Source organism: Lacerta agilis, chromosome 16, assembly GCF_009819535.1.
Source record: "Lacerta agilis isolate rLacAgi1 chromosome 16, rLacAgi1.pri, whole genome shotgun sequence".
NCBI lineage: Eukaryota > Metazoa > Chordata > Lepidosauria > Squamata > Lacertidae > Lacerta > Lacerta agilis.
Window position 1 is genome coordinate 8,428,631 of NC_046327.1, and position 23,521 is coordinate 8,452,151.

The following is a 23,521-nucleotide window of genomic DNA, read 5'->3' on the forward strand; positions in this document are numbered from 1 at the left end:
TCTCCTTTCCCCCCTCTAATATAAAAGGAGGTGGCAAAAGGCAAAAGGTACAGAAGGATGAAAAAGAGACATAAACAATCACTAAGTAGGGTTTCAGATTTTATTAAAATCTTGTGTTTGATGGAGCTGGTTTGGTAAATCAATGAATAAGATTCACATGTATAGGCGATATGGATTGGTTACTTTGTCATTTGGAAACTTAGGGGGGAACAAGTTATGCTTTCGTTGTTGGTTAATATGAATTTTTCTTTTGGTGTTTTTGGTTCGATGTGTTTATTATGTTATCTTCTTATTTTTTACTATGTATTTGTGTATTTGTGCATGTCTTGTGTTTTTGTTGTTTAATAAAATTTAAAAAAAAAGAAAAAAGAAAAAAAAAGCACAATTACAGCTGCCTTGTGCATGTGTGGGACAGGGATTGGGGTGTGTGTGTGTGTGAAGCTTGTGCTGCTATCCAATTCCAGTTTTTTTCACACTGTCAGTGTGGAGTAATGTGTGCACAACTGCACAAGCTTTCCTTCCATTCTAATGAACTAAAAGCTTTTACCAGAAATGACCATGTCAAGCATTATCCAGGACCCAAAAGGAATGCACGAGTAATGTGCACGGCCAGAGATAGATCCTGTTTTGGGACAAATATGCTAAATGTGTCCATGCTCCAACACTAAATCAGAAGATTATAGCCATGAAAATAATTACGGTCCACTGGTTCACGGAAGCACGGACATTTCCCAGAGGTGCATCACCTCAGCTCCTTCCTAACATGATAAACCATAGCTCATCATTATATCTGTCTGCAGCAAGAGTCTATACAAACTTGAGCATTCCTAGACAGCACTGTAAAGGAGTCACTAAATCACCAATTTCATGCCCTGTTATCTCAGCAGTCAGAAGAAGAAAAATCAGTGTTTCAAAGTGCAGCAGCGATCAAACTTTATTTGTTTACATTTCAAAGGGAACACACCTCCTGATAAAAAGTGCTTCTGTCTGTGGGGTTTTACAGTGAGACTACAATTAACCCTTAAGAGTAGTATGAATATGAATGGACTAGTGAGGACAAGACTCATTTCTGCTTCTTCAAGGAAGCAATTGAGTGAATGAAATGCTATAGAACGGGGCCTTCTCTGCAGTGGCTCCCAGTCTGTGGAATTCTCTCCCCAGGGAAGTTCGCTTGACACCTTCATTACACGCCTTTAGGTGCCAGGCAAAATGTTCCTTTTTAACCAGGCCTTTGGTTGATGTGTTTGACATCCTATACCTTTTCAAAGTGGTTCTTTCCTGGGAGGGTGTTTTTATGCTGATTATATATGTTCGCTCTGAGACCTCCAAGTATAAGGCAGTATATAAACTATAATAATAATAGTAATAGTAATAGTAATAATAATAATAATAATAATAATAATGTTGTACTTGCGTACATACAATCTGGCTATTGCATTCTGCACACAGTTCAAGTTGTTGGTTATTATCTTTAAAGGTCTGTATAAAGTTAATGGAGATCATGTGATCTAAATGGTGTCATTATTATCAGTTATATTCAGCTAAATAGTATCATCATCATCATTATTACTACTCCTCTTTTTCCCCAGATCTAGGCTCAAGATGGCTTACAAAAATTAAAACAATATGGCTTAAGTAAAAAAGCAAAAAACTTTAAGATTTTTAATAGTTAAAAATTAATTAAATCACACAATAATTTAAACAACATAAAAGCAAATTTACGGGGGGGGAGCACCCCTGCCTGGGTAGCTCAGTTGGTTAGAGCACAGCACTGATAACACCAAGGTTGCAGATTCAATCCCTATAAGGGACACCTGCATATTTCTGTATTGTAGGGGGTTGGACTAGATGATCCTCAGGGTCCCTTCTAATTCCATGTGTCTATGATCCTATCAGATGAGAGAGAGGATGAGATGGTTGGACAGTGTTCTCGAAGCGACTAGCATGAGTTTGGCCAAACTGTGGGAGGCAGTGAAAGATAGACATGCCTGGCGTGCTCTGGTCCATGGGGTCACGAAGAGTCGGACACAACTGAACGACTGAACAACAACAACATGATCCTTTGTCGGCAAGGTGATGTCTCTGCTTTTTTAGATGCCGGTTTGGGATTCATCCAGCCCAGCCTTTCTCATGATGAATTCCTCATATAAGTTAAATAAGCAGGGAGACAGTATACAGCCTTGTCGTACTCCTTTCCCAATTTTGAACCAATCAGTTATTCCATATCCAGTTCTAACTGTAGCTTCTTGTCCCGCATAGAGATTTCTCAAGAGACAGATGATCAGGCACTCCCATTTCTTTAAGAACTTGCCATAGTTTGCTTTCAAATAGCCTGGGCCTAAGCTGTAAATCCCCTTCATGGATCCCTGCCTTGTCGTGGCAAAGGGGCTTGAATAACTCCAAGAAGCTATGAGCTATGCCGTGCAGGGCCACCCAGGGACGGACAGGACATAGCCGAGAGTTTAGACTACATGTGATCCACCTGGAGAAGGAACTGCCAAACCGCTCCAGTATTTTGCCAAGAAAATTCCATGGACATAAGAAAGGAGAAGCTTTGAGAAATAAGTGAGAGTTTCCAAGGCATGCTCTGGTTCATGGGGTCATGGAGAGTCAAAGACAACTAAGACGACTAAACAACAAAAGCTGTAAAAGGCACTACAGGTCATAGCCAGCACTTTGAATTGTGCCTGGAAACGTACGTTCCCTATAAGCTCCAGTCAGCAAGTCTGGCTGCAGCTCCCTGGGCCACATGACGTTTCTGAGAACTTTTCCGCTGCAGCCCCACATAGAGCATGTCACAGGAATCCCAAGGAACATGGCCAAATCAGACATCTTCAGGAAAATACCGCAGACTTCTTCATTTCCATTACAACAGTAGCTTCAAAAAGCACACATGGTCCTGAATGTGATAGTATGAGGACTGCCAAATGTATGAAATGAGCCAGCGGTGAATTATGCACAGATGGCACAGAAACTCCACTCCAGAGTTAAAAACAAAAACAGCCTGACAAGTAATTCTCTACGGGAACAAAGGGATTAGAACTCCTCTAATAATATTATTAGAATGAAGAAACTTATTAGCTTTATGAACTTTTCTCATAGGCAAAACTTCCACAGAAACTAAGGCAGGACTCGACTGTACATCTGTTACAATCCTAGATCCCCCGAGACCTTGCGGTGATAGAGCTATTTAGGAAGGTACAAGGAAATCCATCTTTATCACTTAATGGGTTTTTGTATGAAACAGAAGAGGAAAGGAGAGCTTGTGCAGACAACAGTTCTCATTATAAACACAACTGTCACCTTTGGTCGAAAGCCAACTGTCAGGGAACTGCCACCTGGCCCGCTGAGGGGAACGGAGGGTCCGTTAGCATACAGAGGGCCCCGACGCCAATTGAGCAGCAGCACCTCTCCCAGCGGGGAAAGCCACCACACCTCCAGTGGGGAGGGGAGGAATCAGCCAGACGGGGAGGGGGCTTAGGGATACCACTGAGAGCCCCAGCACCTCTTCTAGCCAAGAGCCACAAGCAGGGAGCCTAGCGGGGAGAGGGCTTGGGGATGTTGCTGAGACCCTGCGCTCACCTCGCCCGGCTGGTCAGGAGGGAGGCACGCCATTTCCGGCACCCTAGTTTCACAGAGGAGTGAAACGCAAGGAGGGTAGGCAGAGACTTGGGGTGCCGACGTTATTATGCTGGGGGAGAAGCCGGAAGGGGCCACTCCCGGATTCTGCCAGTGACTGAGACAGACATTATTTTTGTAGCTCTGCACTGTAAATAGTTTGCACAATAAAACTGCAAAAGACTGTTTGGGCTCCTGCTCCGTTACTCGTGAAGCACCTTCACACGAACCTTACACGAACTTTGACCAAAACTTCGTAAAATGGTTTAACCTTTGAAAAAGCTTCAACAATGACAACTGTTCCATTCAAAAAAAATAGGAAGAACCAGGAACAATGATGAGTTGTCTTAGGGAGTCTTGTGAGTTTGAATATTGTTTTGATTTTTATTTAAACTAATGAAAGATAATATTGGGATACGTGCATCTGCAGAGCCACCTTTGTACGTTTCCATCTAACAGCAAAAAATCTAGTATCATATTATATTGCCCTCTCGCCAGATTATTGTTTTGCACTGAAAGAAGAGAAGCTAGGGGAATGTTTAATTACAAGCAAAAGGGAAATGGCAATCTATACTCATTGTGCTATTATCTAATCATCCTTCAGTGGCAATCCTCAAAATGCTCTGCTGGAAAACCTCATTCGTTCCCCAAAATGAATTTGCCACTACAACACACAGAGCAACAGGTCTCGTGTGTTTCAAACCGAGCTGCCTTTGTAATCAGTCACAACACACTCTGTTCTCTCTTCTGAAGTTCTTTAGTGCAATAAAATGTAAAAAATAGAACTAGGATCATTTCTCAGAAATATTGTAAGCCATTCAGTCATCACTATATACCAGACTCCTTGACTACATCAGCACAGCAGGGAATCACTGTCACAAGCTATAGTTTTAGCAGCATTTATTAATCTTACATGGCCAAATGTTCAATAGGAAAATGCAGGGATTCAATTCCCCCAATAAATAAATAAATACATAAATACTGCTTTGCAGCCATGTTGCCCTTTTGCTTTCAAATAAAATTTTGATATAGCTAAGCTACCATTTTCTTAACTAACTTAACTAACAATCAGGAATAGCAAGCACTACGGTCAGTAGAAGGAAAGAATGGAAGGTTTAAAACTAAGACTGAGAAATGTGAAGCTTGACTGGCAGGTGAAGATTATAGGGGAAATGCCTGGGAGAATAAGAGGAAACTCAAATCAGAAAGTGTGTAAAGAATGGATAATATTAAAAGAGTATCTGAAACAATACTGTGAAAATGTAAATCTCCTGACAGGTTTAGATTGAATCTTGATTATTAAGGGAAACTATCAATGTAAAAAGAAAAAGAAAAAAAAACTTTTTCAATATGTAACAGATACAACAGGAAGTGTGTATAGGTTAAGAATATGTAGAAAGCACAATGAGGTGAATTGATTCCTTGATTTTTTCCCCCCTGTCCACAACTTTTTTACTACAACTCCTCTCCGACAACCGCTTTTACACATGTTGGGTTTCTATGTGTTTGCATAAGTAAACGTGGCTCTGAAACTCTGGGGTGGAGAAACAGCATAAAATGGTAGATTGGAAATGTTTAAATGCCCTTTTCCTGAATGCTTCCCCTGCTTCCCTTTGCGATGCTGTTTTTCTGCAAAAAGCAGGAGGTTAAGGGTTGCACTCCATGGGATATGTACTTTGTCTTTCAAGCACCTAATTAAATTTGCCCCATCTTACATTAATGGGACACAGAGGTGCTTAACTCTGGCTGGAATGTGATCATGTTTTGTAGATCATATTCAAAAGGAAGAGCAGGGAAGGAAGTGAGGAGCACAGAGAAAGTGGGTGGCCCAGGCTGGCCTTCTCACAATCCCCTGCTGTCACCACTGTGCGAAGGAAAAAGCCTGCATTTAAAAACCGCAGGCTTCCTTCCCTGGACTGAATCAGGGGAGGCAAAAGTCTTTCTCCCCTTCACATCCCCCCCACAGCGATGTCAATGGAGGGGGACACACAAAGCATTGATGACATTCCAGGTGAAGGAAGCCTGCCTTTTAAAATAGAGACTTGCTTCTCACAGCATCAGGGGAGTGGGTGGAGAAAGATCTGCCCTTCATTCTGCTTTCCCTTGCAGTGGCAGCATTGAGTGGGATTGGGGAGGCGTGTAGTTGGTGAGCTGTGAAGTGCAGAGGGTTTTGAGGGGTGAGGTGTAAGTGAAGAAGGAGGGAGTTTGGAGCAAAGCATGAAGGTAGGCAGGTTTGTGAGGAACAGGAGCAGCAGCAGCAGCCTGTGTGTGTGTGTGTGTGTGTGTGTGTAAGGTAAAGGTAAAGGAAAGGTAAGGTAAGGTAAGGGACCCTTGGACAGTTAAGTCCAGTCAAAGGCGACTATGCGGTTGCAGTGCTCATCTCGCTTTCAGGCCAAGGGAGCCAGCATTTGTCCACAGACAGCTTTCTGGGTCATGTGGCCAGCATGACCAAACCACTTCTGGAGCAACGGAAGACCGTGACAGAAACCAGAGCGCACGGAAATGCCGTTTACCTTCCCGCCGCAGTGGTACCTATTTATCTACTTGCACTGGTGTGCTTTCGAACTGCTAGGCTGGCAGGAGCTGGGACAGAGCGACGGGATTCAAACCGTCAACCTTTTGATCAGCAAGCCCAAGAGGCTCAGTATTACACACACACACAAACACAAAGGGACATATATAACTATGCACTTAAAACATATTTCCATTACACCTTTCTTCATAAAAAATAATAACACCACAATTTAACATCTCACTTAACACCTAAGTTGCCAGCACTTAACACTAAATCATAATGCATCAACAGATTAAAAATATTATAAAAACAACACCCAGAAACAAAAAGCCTTTTAAAAAAAATGGAAGTCTATACTACCTTTCAGAAGGCTCCTAAAGAAGTGAAGGGTGAGACTGCCTCTTTCAGAAGGGAGTTTCAGAGCATAGGCAGAGTCACGAATAAAGCATTATCCCTGATCCAAGTCAAGGAAGGCAACTGCGGCAACCAGCAGGGCCTCCGAATGTTGTCTCCGATGTTGAGCAGTCTTGAGCAGGCGATAACCCAATCTGAAACCAGCTAGGGCTTCAGCCTTGCGTAGAACACATCATCTGTATATGTATATGTCTGTATGAGACATGTATGCAGATGACTGGAGGCAATGGGAGGGACTCTGCAAAATTCAACTCCCATAATGCACTTTGGATACTCAGGGTCTATAAAATGTAACATTAGCCTGGGAGGACGATGACTTTCCCCACAGAGCGTTTAATGATATTTCTGCCAGCAAGAAATTTCAGAGGAACATTTTCCAGTGGGAAATACTTAATTGGAAACTAACCAACCAGACCTACTTATTATCCTTAAGTCGGCAGTTTCACAAACTACTTCCAAAGAAGCAAATGTGTTAACAGAAACAAAAGCCTCTTGTCAAAACCCACAGTGCTTAATAGCTGATTGCCAAATTTTATTTTGTTTCGAGCAATAAGGAACAGAATGCTGAAAACAACGATTTGCAAAGCAAGGAAATCTGAAAGCATTTATTACAAAAGTAAATCTGCTAGCGATTCTCAGGAAAAGCATGTTTCTGTGTTCAAATGCTTAACAAAGGAAAAAGAAACAAACTGGTGAAACAGTTGTGCTTTTGTTCATTTCCAAGAGCTACTGAGGTTTACACTTTGTTTCACTTAAAAAAAAACCTAAAAAACTGTGATCTTTGCAAAGTTTTATCTGACTTGTGACATTTTCCCTCCAGTTCTATCAGCATGATGATTTTAAAATTGGCAAAACTTCAGGATATATATATATATATTAATCTATTGTCCTTTATGAAAATTTCCACATTTTTTTTTAAAAAGTGACTCTCTTAAAATGCCTAATTGAAAAAAAGATTGAGCTATATCCCAGTTCATTATTTATTGGCTGAAGTGTTAAAATGTCCTTGGCTTCACCTTATGCACAAACATCCCAGCTGGTCATTTAACTATCTGGAAGAGGTCCAACATTCACCACTGTCATTCATTTACAAACGTGTGTTTTCAGTGTTTGCTTTCTAAATTTCATTCACTCTAAACCTAACTTCAGACTATTCTATAAATGCGATTGAAAATGGAAAACCACGAGGAACAGTCACCAGAATCTGCAGCTCAGTACGTTCACTGATAAATTAACTTGAATCAAAGTGTGACAGTAAGAGCGCACTATATACGATACTTCTTTCTTGACGAAGATGTTCAAATAACCATTATCCACGCTGAACCCAAGAGACAAGGAAGTAGTATCAATGCTTGCTAACAATACCTACATTGTAATGTAATGTTTTAACACTCAGGTTGTTTACTTCTTAAAGTGATTCCCCTGGGTGCTTACAAAGCCCCTCCGAATTAATGATTCCATCAAAATCAGCTCAAAGAACTAGTTACCAGTGGGAAATGCTGCGAGTTCAAGTGATGTCACCAGAATACAGACAAACTCGCCTCAAAAAGTTCATGCAAGAGGGGTTTTCCCACCTTGTTCAATGTGGAAAGCCAGAAGACAGCTGGGACAAAGAACACGTGTAAACAAGGCAAACCTAATGATTTCCTAATTAAGAAGAAGATATTATCTTCTCATTAATTGGCAAGCTAATTGACCAAAACTCTACAGTACTACAATATGAGTCCCGGACTTAGAACCTAGATGCCTGCAGTACACCAAAGTCTCCACAGTCTAAAGCCCAGCCTCAAAGTTAACAGTTCTGCTTGGTTTATTCAAATAACTGTACTCCGCGACAGCTGTTGGACATAATACATTACAACAGCTGCTGTGACAGACACAAAGGACCTGGAATTTTAATTGGCCTCAACATTGCATTGTTTGTCTTTTCTGAGCTTGAAAAGAAAATATCCAAGGAACTGGGAGGGGATACCTAGTAAGACTAAGTGATGTTTGCCTTCTGGCAAGCAAGGTTAGGTTTTGTTTTGGCTACACAATTTTGCTCGCATTGTCTCTTTGAAATGACTGATCACAAGCAAACAGAGAGCAGTAGGAGCCCTCCAATGCACAAGAAAAGGGGTATTAACGGCAGGAAGAAATAGTAGGGAAGTCAGTAAATAATCCCTTTCAAACACTGGCTGAGAGCCAAGGTGGATCCCACACTGTCTCAAGACTGAGTCAAAAGCAAGATTATTCACAAACCCCCAGAATCTGCCAACCATAAACAGAACTCTTCATTATGGCCAATATTTTATTTGCAAGGGTGAAAAAAGGTAGACGGGGGAGAGCTTACTTTCAGCATCAGCACAGAGCAGGAAGCAGAGGAGCAGTACTATTGGCCTGGCTACATGCATCCTCCGACAGCTTGGCACCAGCATACTTTGGCGGCTTCGATCACTGGCTTAGAAGCCACTGCGAGTCTCTCCAATCTGAAATTCCAGATGAAGAATTTTCAAAGCCTGAGAGGAACAAGAGAGAGAGAGAGAGAGAGAGATATTTAGAATGTTTTTGCTCCTTCCTTTCCAAATACAGTACATAAACAATGCACACTTTTAATGAGCAAGATAAAAGCATTGGATTCCGGTCTTGAAGTCTGGGATTAGCCTGGTAAAATAACCCGAGAGCAGCACATTTTAACAGCCACTACGTTCTTTTCCAAGGCACCTTGTAACCCAGGTTGTGATCAACAGTTCCTGTGTGCTTCCAAGTGTCTCCTTTCCTTAGCACCACATCACGAAAATGAGCTGTCATTCCTAATGATGTCCTACTTTAATACTTCAGCTGGAATAAGCCATACAGATACTCTAAAGAAGGGTTTAGAAGGATTGAACCTCCAGGACAAAAGCCTGCTAACAAACAACATATTGGAAGCTGATTTCCTTGCATCAGGTAAGAATGACAGAGCTAAATCTGCTTCTGTTCCTAATGCGCTATAGGCAAGGCTAGGATATTGGTATTTGTGGATTAATCCAACAAAGTCTTATCTGGTGTGGCATCTTCAAAAATCTGTCCACACAGAACTGTTATTGTTTCCTCCCTGATTTATCACTAAATGCAAATTATATAATTCATGGATAAATTATGAATAAAGATTACATATTCCTGTTCAGTCGGTTTAATTTTGTATCTTGTATAAGAACTAATGAATAATACAGCATGAACATCTGCCTTTAAAAAGAAATCAATTTGACTCTACTTTATTCACTCCAACCAAGCTATGTCAGAAACATAACACACACAAAATGCATCGCCTCCAACAGGAAATTCTAGAGATATCCAAAAATAGATCTATGCCACTAACATAACTCTACAATTTAATTGTGGTTTCCTAAGCAGAGGTAAGATATATGCTTTGGCAGGTCTGAAACAAGCACAGTAGAAAGAAAAATACTATTTATATCATAATGCAAGAATTGCTTGCATGAAGGAAAGATGAAAAGGGGGAGAGAAAATAATACTAATTATTATTCTACTGAAAAAGATTGTTACAGATCCGTGGGTGGTATGAAGAGCCTGTTTTAGATCACAGAATAATATTAAAAATCTACTTGAGATAAGAAAAAAAAGAGAAGCAGATACTAGAACTCAGCAACAATAAAGCTCATGGAAAACCAACTCTTGATTTGATTGCTGCTATCACAAAACACAAACCTAACACAAAACCCTAAGAAACCCTCAATGTGCTGAAAGTACCAGCTCTTTGCTTTCACCGCCACCATCTTTCTGCCAGCATTTCAAATGACAGCAAAGTCCATGAGACATCAGTCCTGTCGGACTCAATTTGTGTCTGTGCAAGCGTGTCAGAGCCAACTGCTGCAATAATGACTCCCATACTATCACAGAAGATGGGGAAAGTGTATCAAATGCATTTTCAAAGACGAGATGATTTTGGCTTTTGCATCTACCCATCTGAAGGAGTAATGGCAAAGGATCGAACTATTTCCAGATACTGATGGCCTTGTGGAGGGCGGGTGGGAGGGCGAGGTGGGTCTTAACATTGCCAGCGCACAAGTTTTCTAACTGTGCCTTTTGGAGAAGGCACATATAAATTAATGAGCAAATAAATGGTTCAGGGGAGTAATGAAGAAGAAAATTGTGAGCTGCATCAAAGACCTTTTCAACTACAGTTATTACTTTAATGTAGCGCTGGGGGTGGGGGGAGATTTTTCTCCTGCGGTTCAAATGTGCAATGAAGCTTTTGGTAGCAACTGAACAGACTATAATACAACTTTTAAAAGGGGGTGTATTCTATACAGCCATCTGGCAGGCTTCGCTCTCTTGCTTCCCAAATATTTATTTATTTACCTTGGTCTTAAAGATTGTCTAAAGAAAACCTTGCCTTCTCAAATTTTGAAATGCTAGTTAGTGAGACCACCCCCCCCTTTTTTCAGGAATTATGGCCACATCCTTTTTTCTTTTTCTTTCTTTCTTTCTTTCTTTCTTTCTTTTTTTGAAGTTCCTATCAGGTTTTTCTGGGAGGATAAAATGAGGAAGGGTACTGTCAGGGGAACCTCCGGAGGCAGCGGAGAGCCAGCAGAGGTGGAAGGAGGGACCCCTGATGCTGAGAGTACCCAGCACCGCCTGAGAAGAAGAAGAAGAGTAGAAGAGTTTGGATTTGATATCCCGCTTTTCACTACCCGAAGGAGTCTCAAAGCGGCTAACATTCTCCTTTCCCTTCCTCCCCCACAACAAACACTCTGTGAGGTGAGTGGGGCTGAGAGACTTCAGAGAAGTGTGACTAGCCCAAGGTCACCCAGCAGCTGCATGTGGAGGAGTGCAGACACGAACCCGGTTCCCCAGATTACGAGTCTGCCGCTCTTAACCACTACACCAAACTGGCTCTCTGAGACATCCTGTGGGAGTGAGAGACAGGAAGAGAGCTCCATGGTGGAAGGGCTGTCGGATGCTGTGGGGTGTGAACACCCAAAAAGCAGTTCAGGAATGGAGGGGGAGCTGGTAGTCCCATCGCCCCAATTACGTAGGGGGCTCAAATGGAAGGAGGAAAGGGGGAGACTTGGGGTCCCTATGTTTCTCTGCTGCAGGCGCTCTCGCAAAGCGCCACTTCCGGGATCTGAGAGTGACTAAGACGGTCATGGAATTTCGAGCTCTGTCTTGTACATAACTGAATAATAAACTGCTGTAAATATACAGACCCGGAGTCACCGCCTTTTTACTCGTGAGGAGCACCATGAACTCTTACAGTTACAGACCCCTTCCTAGCTCACCTAAGACATATTTGCTTATGTGTTGCTTGATTGGGTCAGAAACAGGGCCGGATTTAGGTTTGATGAGGCCCTAAGCTACTGAAGGTAATGGGGCCCTTTATATGTCCAGCTGTCCTTTGTCAACAATAAATTATCACTGTTTATCTGTGTTGAATATATACTATATAGTAATTTATGGACCTAATAGGTACCTAAAGCTATTTGTACATGTTGCCATGTAACCAGTCCATGCAGAATGCAGGCACCCTCTATATAGAAATGAGCAAACCAGTGATATTTTAGGGAGCAGGCTAGCAGACAGGGCCCATTACTTACATCACAGGAGCAAGCCTACACAACACAAAACACTGTTGCTGTATGTAGGTTTTATTTTACTTGTTTTTTTTTTTTTAATCTTCTATGTTCATAAAAGGCTTAGTATCTGTTCTTTTAATCAGGCAAACATTTTGAAGGAGTGGTCTCCTGGTCCTACAAGTTGCTACTTGAAGAATCCATGGGCTCTTCAGAGACCCTGTGGGTCAGAAGCGTAGTGTTGAGCAGCACATGTTTCTGGGGAGCACGGCTCCCTCCGCCCTTCCCAAGCCAGCCCTGCACTGCTTTGGGAGCGCTTGGGCAGGGCGGTTTGAGGCATGCGGCGGCCAGGCAACCTTTGATCCCAGTCTCACCTTTGCTGGTGAGGCTGGTATCGAGAGGTGCAAGGCTGCCACATCCCACACCGGCCTAAATGAGGAGCCTTGCAAGGCTCTGATCTGGGGAGGGTGGCACAAGGAGAGTGCAATAGCCATGTCTCTCGGACTCCATTAAATAAATATTAGAAATTATCCAAGTTAAACTGGAATTCAGTACAGAACACAAGACAGAGTTAACCCATAGAACAGGAAAGAAAGTGGGATACAGAACACTCATGCTTGAAAATGTATAATTACATGTCAAGGACAAAGTGCTATTATTATTATTATTATTATTATTATTATTATTAGTACCCCGTCCATCTGGCTGGATTTCCCCAGCCACTCTGGGCAGCTTCCAAAAAAACCCCAAATACATTAAAATATCACACATTAAAAGATTCCCTAAACAGGGCTGCCTTCAGATGTCCTCTAAATGTCTGGTAGTTGTCTATCTCTTTGACATCTGATGGGAGGGCGTTCCACAGGGCGGGCGCCACTACCAAGAAGGCCCTCTGCCTGGTTCCCTGTAGCTTTGCTTCTCGCAGTGAGGGAACCACCAGAAGGCCCTCAGCGCTGGATCTCAGTGTCCGGGCTGAATGATGGGGGTGGAGATGCTCCTTCAGGTATACATCTCATTTGAGATGCACCCCCCTCCGTGCGCCCTCTTGTGTTACGTAAGATTCCTGATTTCAGTGTGTTGCTCCAAAAACACTTCTTGCGGCTCTCAATATTTTCAGAAAGATTGTGAATGGGAATCTATGTCACAAAATGTCACGCGGAAAGGAAGGCGATGGATGCATTTTGTAGATATAAACACCCTGCTCTGTTCACCTCTCCATACAGACGTAAGTGATTAACAATAGCAAAGTCTTTGGCACTGTGCCCCAAGTGGCTCTCATTATCGTTCACATCACACAACCCGGAGCCCTTTACTGATCCTTTCCTTTGCACACTTTCGGAGTGCCATGACGTTAACTAACCAGAAAACATACTAATATGTTCCCCTGCGACCCTTGCCCTTTTTGGGGGGTGGGGGAGAGAACTCTTTAGCTTCTTGTATGCCTGCGATAGGCTTTTAGTATTTCAGGCTGTGAAAACACACGAATCCGGAATAGGAAAGTGCCATTTTAAAATACTGTTAGTGAAGCCATGCGGATGACAGGGCTGGTAACACTGGGCAGGAACAAGGCAGGATATAGGCAAATGCTGTCAAGCAGCTCCACAAAAGCTCTGCTTTAGTTCTGACCTACAACATACTTTAACCTCGGCCCTCAACCTCACTCATTGATGGACAAACAATCGTGCCAAATAGTACTGAATAGGGTAGCAGGAATTCTTCTTCCACTACACTTGCTTTTAAATTAAATCTCTAACTCTAAGAACCCTTTTCAATACCCAGCAACATCCTCAGGTCCATTGTGTATGCTGCTGAGTCACATTTAGCTTCAAACGTCCAACGGCAAAAAGCTAATCCAGACTGGCATATTTCAAAAAGAAAAATAAGAAAGCAAGAAGATTAAGTTGAATACTAAGGAAACAGGAATTGTATACAATTTAGGAAAGAAGTATCATTTGGGATTTGTGAAGGAAACTTGCACAAAAAGTAAAATTATATTGCCCTATATTGCAAACTCCTCTTTCTAGAGATAACTTTGCAGGAGTTGGGGGAGCTGTTTGCATCTTACTTCATGCGCTGAGGTTCTGAAGGCAGTGAAATGTTCCAACATTGCCATTACTGATGCTCTTTTCATGAAGCATAGCAAAACACAATACTCCATAAATATTCTATTCATGGGAATGCCCTTTACCAAGAACACTAGTATGTAGAAATTTTTGCATGTAGGGATTCTGTATATGCACACAAGCCAATCCATGACAATATCTGCACAATACAAAGGGGGAGGGGATTAAGAAAGAAATTGAAGGCTACTGAAACAGCATGTTGTACCTTGAACAGAGTACTGGTCTACAGCATAAGTCCATATAGTTAAAGCTATGGTTTTCCCAGTAGTGATGTATGGAAGTAAGAGCTGGACCATAAAGAAGACTAATCGCCGAAGAATTGATGCTTTTGAATTATAGTGCTGGAGGAGACTCTTGAGAGTCCCATGGACTGCAAGAAGATCAAACCTATCCATTCTTAAGAAAATAGCCCCAAGTGTTCACTGGAAAGACAGATCCTGAAACTGAGGCTTCAGTACTTTGGCCACCTCATGAGAAGAGAAGACTCCCTGGAAAAGACCCTGATGTTGGGAAAGATGGAGGGCACAAGGAGAAGGGGACGACAGAGGATGAGATGGTTGGACAGTGTTCTCGAAGCTACTAACATAAGTCTGGCCAAACTGCGGAGGCAGTGGAAGACAGGAGTGCCTGGCGTGCTCTAGTCCATGGGGTCACAAAGAGCCGGACACAACTAAACAACAAAACAACAACAAGAAATGAATCTAAATAAAATCAAATAACATTACCACACCAAATAAATTTGAAGACTCTCATGAACAACATTCTTGAAATGTAACACTGCCAACAGATCTAAAGCATGTGGTTGATTTTTGTATGACAGCTGTATATTATTATATTCTAATAGTGATACTGATCTCACATCAATATCTTTATTCTATAAAAGAAGCAGCAGATTGGATTACAATGGGATTTCTGAGAATACATATAGGATTAATTGACTAAGAAATTTTTCATGGTTCCTATATAAACAGACATGGAATTTCCTGTATCAGAAAAAGGAAACCAGAATGTCTTGCTTGCTATTGTATCACCCAATCAAGAGTATATACCAGCATGTCAACTAAGCAACCAACCTAGAAATCTGAATCTGGGAAATAAACTGTACAAATGCCAATGTTCTGCCTCCATCTAGAAATGGAGCATCTTTTCTTTAACTTACTGAATGGATATAAATGAATGTGAAAGGAGCTCATGGCAATGGGGACAATCAAAAACTGCAATGTACATACAAACCATACTAGACCCTCGTCTTGACGTAGAGTAGGCCTTCAAGGATTGACCCTGCTCAAGTGTCATTGCCCCCCCCCCCGAGAATAGATATACACCCAATGCCTCAGTTAAAGGCTACCTACACCTGGAATCCATAAAGTTGTGGCCAATTTTAAAATCCCAGAACATTGTCCTGTGCAGTTTTTATACTCATCTTAGGCTAGGCCTTTGCTCCCTGGGAGCAGGGTTCACTGTGATTGGCTCCTCCACTGAGGGAACCATTTCAAAAAGAAAGATCAATGTTTTTAACAAAGCTTAAAATATGCATTGCTGACTATTTAAGGTGAAACTACAAAATATAGTGTACCTTAAGAAAACGTACGCTTTGTGTCTCTCATAACAAATACAGTCGTACCTTGGTTTTCAAACAGCTTAGTTCTCAAACGTTTTGGCTCCCGAACGCCGCAAACCCGGAAGTGAGTGTTCCAGTTAGCAAACTATTTTGGGAAGCCGAACATCTGACAGGGCTTCCGCGACTTCAGTTTCCGAACGTTTTGGAAGTCGAACGGACTTCCGGAACGGATTCCGTTCGACTTCCGGCGTACAACTGTATAGCAAAGTTATGAACTCTCGTCAAACAATCGCCCGTAGCAAAATAATGAAAGGATTTGTGTGGTGTCATGGAAACCTACTGCATGGCCCTGTTTAATTGCTCAATACAATAGTTGCTCAGTGTTAAGGATGTGTTAGCCAGAAATATGTGTACGGAACATAGGAGGCAGGAGGGGAAGTCTCCGGCCATCTACAAATGGCACCTCTGAAACAGAAGTGCCAGAGCTGGGGATTGCTCATTTGGCAACTCTTACATTATATTAAGTGGCTTTGGCTGTATTTGAACAGTATTTGTATTGTATGGATGAAGCAGTTCAAGGTAGCTAAGAAGAAGCATCAATAATATGTTGAGCTCATGCCTGCAGTTCCACATCTACTTCTGGGGCTGTTTTGTAAACAGATTTCATGCTCAACTGCTGACCAGGGAGGAACATCAATAACTGCCGAGCCCCTGTCATAGAGGCAGAGAAAATTTGTACAGTCCAGTGGTCACAAATGACTTGGCCCACCCCTAATTCAGGAACACCACCGGGCGAAAGGAATAGAAAGGCAATCAGGACAGAAAATGATAGAACACATTAGTCGAGCAAGGAATTATTTTCTACTACAAGAAGAATATAGGATTTTGAATTGTTTCTTCACTGATATATTACAAAGGCTTAAAATAAAATAAAATAAAATAGACATGATAACTAATACACTCCTAAAACGTTTACAACTACCTGAAGTCTGTATTCGACAGGTTTCTTTAGCAAACCAGCACCATAATATCAGTTTGTTAGAAAAAAATATTTCACCAGTTCAAATTTTCTAGTTACATCTTGTCTACATAAAATGCTTGCCGTATCTATCAATCAGTTACTTCCTAACTGACCAGAGGCATAGTTTAGGAAGTAGTGTACAAACTTAGAAAATATCATTAACAAAGCATGTAAGATATTTGTGGCCACGTTATTTTCTGCTTTTTATGACTAAGGAAATGCATACTAGAGACATATCAACGTACCTTTAAATTATGCAGAACAATAGAGAAATCCCACGGTTCTCTGTGTTTGCAGTGTTAACTAATTAATTCCATCAACAAATTGACTGCTAGAGTGCTCTCCCAATTAAAATCGCTCTCTGTTACCAGCATGGGACACACTGCACTAGAGTGTCTCTGCTGCAGAGGCAAAAAGAAAATGGAAAATGGCAGACTACAGACATCATGCAGACTACAGACAAGGAATGTCCACTTCACTCGTCTCTTTGACACCAGTATTTTAGGTTAATGGGCTAAAAAAAGGCCACAACTTTATTGGTTACAGATTGTGAGCGGTATTGGCTTAGGCATTGGACCTAACCGACTATATCTGACTCCTGCCCATCTGCAGGGAGTCCGGGAAAGGTTAACCACCAGTAGGGGGAGTCCTGCTGATGCACATCAACTAGGAGCTCTCCCGGAGTCACTGATAGGGGTCGTGCCTTAGGCCATAGCCTCCCTAGGCTTCGGGCAGGGCCACGCCCCCCGGAATCCTTTAACGGAATACCCTTCAATGTGCGGGGCAGGTGATGGCGCTACCTCCCCTCCTCTTTTCTCCAGCAATATTCCAATGCCTAACCACCTAACCTAACAAAGTTGTGACAATTTGCTACGAGGTAGGTGAAGACGAAGTGGCTGGTGCCAATTTGCCAAGTAGAAAAAAGTCCTACCAGGCCCCTCAACAGCGACCAACCAAAGTCCATAGCAAAGCCAAGAGATGAAAAACCTAAAGGGCAGGAGGGTGGGAAAACCAGAACAGCTGGAAGCATGAAAAGGGGAGAGCTCCCCATCGCGTCCTGCTTATATCAAGCAGGCCACACCCCCAGACCAATCGAATTGGTCGTCTGAGCAGTGACGGGGCCGGGAATCCCCCCAATCATGCAGGGCTGATGGTGGAAGTAGCTTTAGCTTACTAGCTACTACCAGAAAATTCAAGTCATTCTGTTTCTGTGTATTTACAAGATATGGCACACAAAGGGGGAAAGAGGTAGCAGCACTGCTTTGATGAAAAGACAGAAGATGTAGCATCACATTCACATGTCCATCTCTCCAGCACATGGTGGGACACAAGACTTATGAGCTCATAGTTCTTGTTATATTCACTCAGAAATTTCCCAAGTTATACTCCAGGAAGATAGAACTCATGTTCCCCAGCCAATCTGATGGTGTAAAACCACGCCACCATTCGTGGCAGCTCTCTCTTTTCCAAAAGCCCTCCTGGCCAATGCCCAACCCACAAAACACATTCCTCTTCCTGTTACTTCCTATTTACTTCCTTTTTACTTAGTGTAAAGGAAGAAAGGATTAAGGTTTTCTCCTTCATTGCCTCTCCATGGCTCTAACACGCTGGGTAGCAACACACCAAGGTGCAAAAGAAAGGGGAATTTTGGAGTGGTAGCTTCCCCAAAGGCTACTGCAATAACATATATTAATTACTCTTTGTCCTTCTGCATGATATGGCTCTTAAAAACTCCTTGCTAAATCAGAAAGTGGGTTCCACTCACCACTTCCTATAGACAAACCTTAGTTTCCAACACCACAAAGCATTAGGTTAAAGTCATATTCCTCCACAGTGAATTATTTTTTCCCCTCACTTTACCTTTTTATTTTCAGCTTTATGGTTTCTAAGTTACCAGTTCTACTTGTTGCCTAATCAAAAGGAAACATGAGTGACCGAGACTCTGAATTCACAGAATGAACTCAGGACAGTAATCTAGCTTCAACTAGTTTTAGCCTGACTGCATTTTTATTATAAACTTTCCTGTTGGCAATATAGCCATATTAGATTTAAAGATGGAGAACCAGAGTGGTTATTTTTCAAAAGCAATTGGCAGCATAAAAATTTTTGATACAAAAATACTTTGTGAAGCAATAGTAGCACAATAAATTCCACACACTAAAATAAGCCAAAGTAGTACAAAATTTTGGAAATTTCCTGATCTTTTGGAAATTAAGTTAATTCATTATTGAAAATGAGAAAAGGTGTGTGTGTGTGTGTGTGTGAAATATAATTAGTTTATTCGTTATTTATTAGGTTATTAGGTTAGCTCTGACAAGGAATCAAGAGCCAACAAAACCTACAGAATCTTCTGTCTATGAGGTGATGTTTACTGAGTGTTACTCACTCTAGACACGAAAACAAAAAGCTATTTGTGACAGAAAATAGTTGTTGAATGCTTCAGAAGCCAAACATTTCAGAACCCAAATACCAGCAACCCAGAAGTGAATGCTTCCATTTTCGAATGCTCCTCGGAAGTTCCGATGCGTGTTTCTCCATTTTTGAAAAGGAATTTGCCAACCAGCAATTGTGCCTCAGTTGTCGAACACTTTGGAAGTGGAATGGTCTTCCTGAACGGATTACGTTCGACAAATGAGGTTCCACTGTGTGAGCTTAGATGCAAAATTAGGTGAGAGCAAAAAATGCATATAAGGTGCTGTTAAAATGTGTACAATAATAAAATAAAGTTTTAATCCCACAGAAAACACAAATATACCAAGAATACGTGAATAAAATTACTAAAAGGCAACGGTACGAATCTTATCTATCCAAAATGAGGCTGGAGACCAAACACATTTTGACCCCCAAGGGGTCTTCCTCAAAAGTCAAGGAATTTGCAACACACAATTTGCAAGTTAGCCACTTGGTTGTTCTTTATAGAGGATAAGATGAACTGGACAATCATCTCCATAAGGTTAATATGCAAACGTGCTGAACCTGAAGATATATACCGGTAAGATGATAGCAAAAAAAAATTGTGCGGTTTTTGTACACCATACTGTGGCCTTGTAGTGAAATCTCAGCAAGGGCAGCATGTTCACAAGAAAAGAAACAGGACAGTTGCCCTTGTGGTAAACCATCTCCATCTGAAAGAGTTGAAACATTAAGGCAAATGGAAAAAAAACACAAAAGTATTGTGGAGTAGAAATATATGTGCAAGCATCCTTAATAAGTCAGCATTAGATTATGTGACAGTCAAATTAACCTATTATGCAAAAATTGAACTAAAAGCAAGCATGGATGTACCAAGCCCCATGTGCGCAGACACACACCACAGCACTCCTAGTCATTAAGCTTTCATCTGTGCTTGCACACTCATCTGCGAATATACAGTGGCTGTTAGGGTATGTTCACATTGCCAATTACTCCATACCCAGTATTTTACTCAGATTGAAGATAGTTTAAGAATAAAACTCAACAAACAAATAAGATTTGCGCGTCAAGCCTCGAAACCCATCCCCAAGGAAATAAAGACACAATGGACGCAGAATTTGCTTTAAAGGTTAATGGGCAAATTTAGGCCACAACTTTATTGAATACACATGTGTGACTGGTATTGGCTTAGGCACTGGTATCAAAGACTATAACTGGCTCCAGCCCACCCTGCAGGGAGCCTGACAGGCTAAACTTCCGATAGGGGGAGCTCCATCAATGGCTATTGACTGGTGCTCACCACTGGAGTTCCTGGGGGTCCTGGCATGGCCCTAGTCCCTCCCCGAGCTTCGGACGAGATCCAAACCCTTGGGTTCATTTAACAGAACACCCTATAAATGGAGGGGCAGGTGATAGCCACACCTCCCCTCCCCACACTGCGCTAAACCAATGCCTAACCACCACACGAGCCTCACGCTCGCCGCCAATACCACCACACCTGTAGCCATTCCTTCAAGCCACCCGTAATCTCTGCTACCATTTGTCAAGAAACTACAGGATCGATGTGGACTGTGGCTAAGATTGTGTGTATGCAGCTTCCAAAAATCAGCATTCCTTAGTCAATGGAACACATTGCTCCAATTTAGAGATAATTAACTAAGTGTCAACAGACTTTTTATGGTCGAGGAATGGTGTTGATGTGGCCCCTTCACCATGCACACACACACATACACACACACACAAAAAACTCAACTGTCCAGCTCATACAATTATGGAAATGAGACATCTGTGCACTGAGGCCTTCATATGGAACCTATCTAGGTATCACGTATTGCTTTTAGATAGCCAGTGGAGAAGCCACTCCACAATTTTTCCACCATGCACAGCCTGCTGACAGCTAGTAATTGCAACAGCCACTGCTTCATGGCTGTGCGACTCTATTAAATGGTTCTCCTATTAATCTAAACTTTTGATATTGATCATCTAGAAGAAGCTGGTTACAAATAAAACTGTTTACTGGAGAAGAGGCATAGCTGATTTCCAAATCAATCCAGACTGTTTCATTATACACCAACTGCGCTTGCATTGTAATGTTACAAGGATATGTTGAAGAGTTGCATGGAGCCAACACAGTTGGGACATAAGCTTGCTTTCCATCCATTATTACAATTGATTCTAAAGCTAGAAAAATGGTTGGGGATAAAAGAATAATCTCAGTTACATAATGGCTGATCACTTTGCCCTTATAGCTACCAAGCAAGATCTATTTAGTCTACCAACATGCTAGTTTCCCCATGCTGGCAGGACTTTACTTCAGTTACATACAACAGTACCTGGCAGATAAACTACAAGGAATATAACAGTTCTTTGCAATGCAATGTTTCAGATATTTATATTCTCTTATAAACAAGTCAACATTCCCCCAGAAGCTTATATTCTGGCATTGCAGGGATTTGACCTAGATGTTCCCCAGGGTCCCGTCCAACTCTACGATTCTGTGATTCTAAATGCCTGGTATCTCACATTTATTTTTTTTCATTTACTATCGCCCGTCAGTTTAATTTCAGAAAACCGGTTGGGAGGTGGGGAGAGCAATGATGTTTCTTTCAGGGGTTATTTTAATATTTAAAACCCTCTAATAAATTGCCCTTATCTTAAAAACAAAACATTTTCTTTTTACTCTGTAAGACGATAATGGAGAGTTCTGTACGGAACACTGCAGTGTGTACTTTGAGGGGGTTTCATCTTTCAAAAGAATAAATGCTTGAGCAACTGATTCTAATCCAAGGAAGTTACTGCTGCACATTCTATTATAATGGATCAGTCTCTTGATGTGTGTGCTCTCCCTGGAGTATTGTTCCAGATTGATTACCATCTTTATAATGAAATGCTCAATTACTGCTTTGAAATAGGTAATTATAAAGAGAGTGTGTATTTTCCAGTTGGGGATTTTGTTTTTATCCCCCTCCCTCTTTTAATTATCACTGCATGAAAGGCAAGTGAAGAAGTTTCAACTGCAGCTCAGTTTCTTTCTAAAAAAATGAAAACTATTCATAAAATTTATATCGAATCCCCACTTGTGGTTTAAAGTTTTATTTCCCGCTATCAAGGATAGAGCAAATGCAGTGTGTCTGTGTGCGCTGTCACAATTCCTTGGGAATACTTGTCCCTGAACAATGGAGTCAATCTTGGTAAACAACTTCATGAAGTATATAACAGGATACAAATTTTGGCTAATTGCAGATGGATTAACACCAGGAGGGCACCTGTGGGCTCCAACACAGCTGTGAAGATCAGGGCCCTGCTCCTCCATATCTTCTTCATAGTATTAGGCTGCCTATTTCGTTCTGTTGCCTCGCTTTCAAGCCTGCCTGGAAAGTATATGTTATGATGTGGGAAACATTAGCTGTAACAATGTATGGGTGGAAGTTGGCCAAAGTGAGAGGCGGCCATTCACACATGCTCAGGAACACCGTTTCCTTTAATTCACACATGCTCAGAAACACGGTTTCCTTTAATTCACACATGCTCAGAAACATGGTTTCCTTTAATTCACACATGCTCAGGAACAACGTTTCCTTTAATTCACACATGCTCAGGAACACCGTTTCCTTCTTATTTTGATTACGCATTTTGTGGTTTTATATTTTTATTTTATTCTGTGAACTGCCTTGAGACCTAATAAATTACTAATAATAATAATAATAATAATAATAATAAGATTGTAAGGATGCAAGACTGTGAAGTGATGGAATATGTGATGCTGGAAACAAGAGAATGATCTAAACAGTTTCTGAATGGAAGATTAAGGTTTTGGGACTACTTGTTAAAAGACAATATTATCTACTGAAAAAATGAACACCAAATATTCACTGTTGCAAGAAGGCAGGGAAAATGAATTCAGATTTAAGAAACTGATGTTGCAAGCTTTAAGTATTAATTTTATTAATTATTATAATTATATCTGTAACCCAACTTTTTCCCAAGGAGCTCAAGGTAGTATACATGGTTCTCCTCCCCCTCCATTTTTCCCTCACAACAACCGTGTGAGAATTTTTGTTAGGCTGAGAGACTGTGACTGGCTCAAGGTCACCCAGTAAGCTTCATGGCTAAGTGGCAATTTGACCCCTGGCCTCCAAAATCCTAGTCCAGCACTAACAACTACACCATGCCTGCACGTTCTATAAAGTATATACTGTTTTGCTTTTAATCAAAATTTATTAAAAGTAATATATGCATCATGCTGATTATGGGCAGTTAAATTATATTCCTGAGAGTCTCAGGGAGGTGTTTAGAAAAGAC

The 23,521-nt window shown here is 41.5% G+C and overlaps 1 protein-coding gene across 50 annotated transcripts in view; it reads right to left on the reverse strand.

Moving 5' to 3' along the window:
* Positions 1 to 23,521, reverse strand: part of PTPRD (protein tyrosine phosphatase receptor type D) — a 794,829-nt gene that overhangs the window by 303,036 nt on the left and 468,272 nt on the right. For all 50 annotated transcript variants that reach the window (XM_033173198.1, XM_033173199.1, XM_033173220.1 and 47 more), the window contains exon 5: positions 8,880 to 9,045. In XM_033173198.1, the coding sequence (XP_033029089.1) occupies positions 8,880 to 8,964 (85 nt within the window). In that variant the 5' untranslated portion in view covers positions 8,965 to 9,045. The remainder of the gene's footprint in view (positions 1 to 8,879; positions 9,046 to 23,521) is intronic.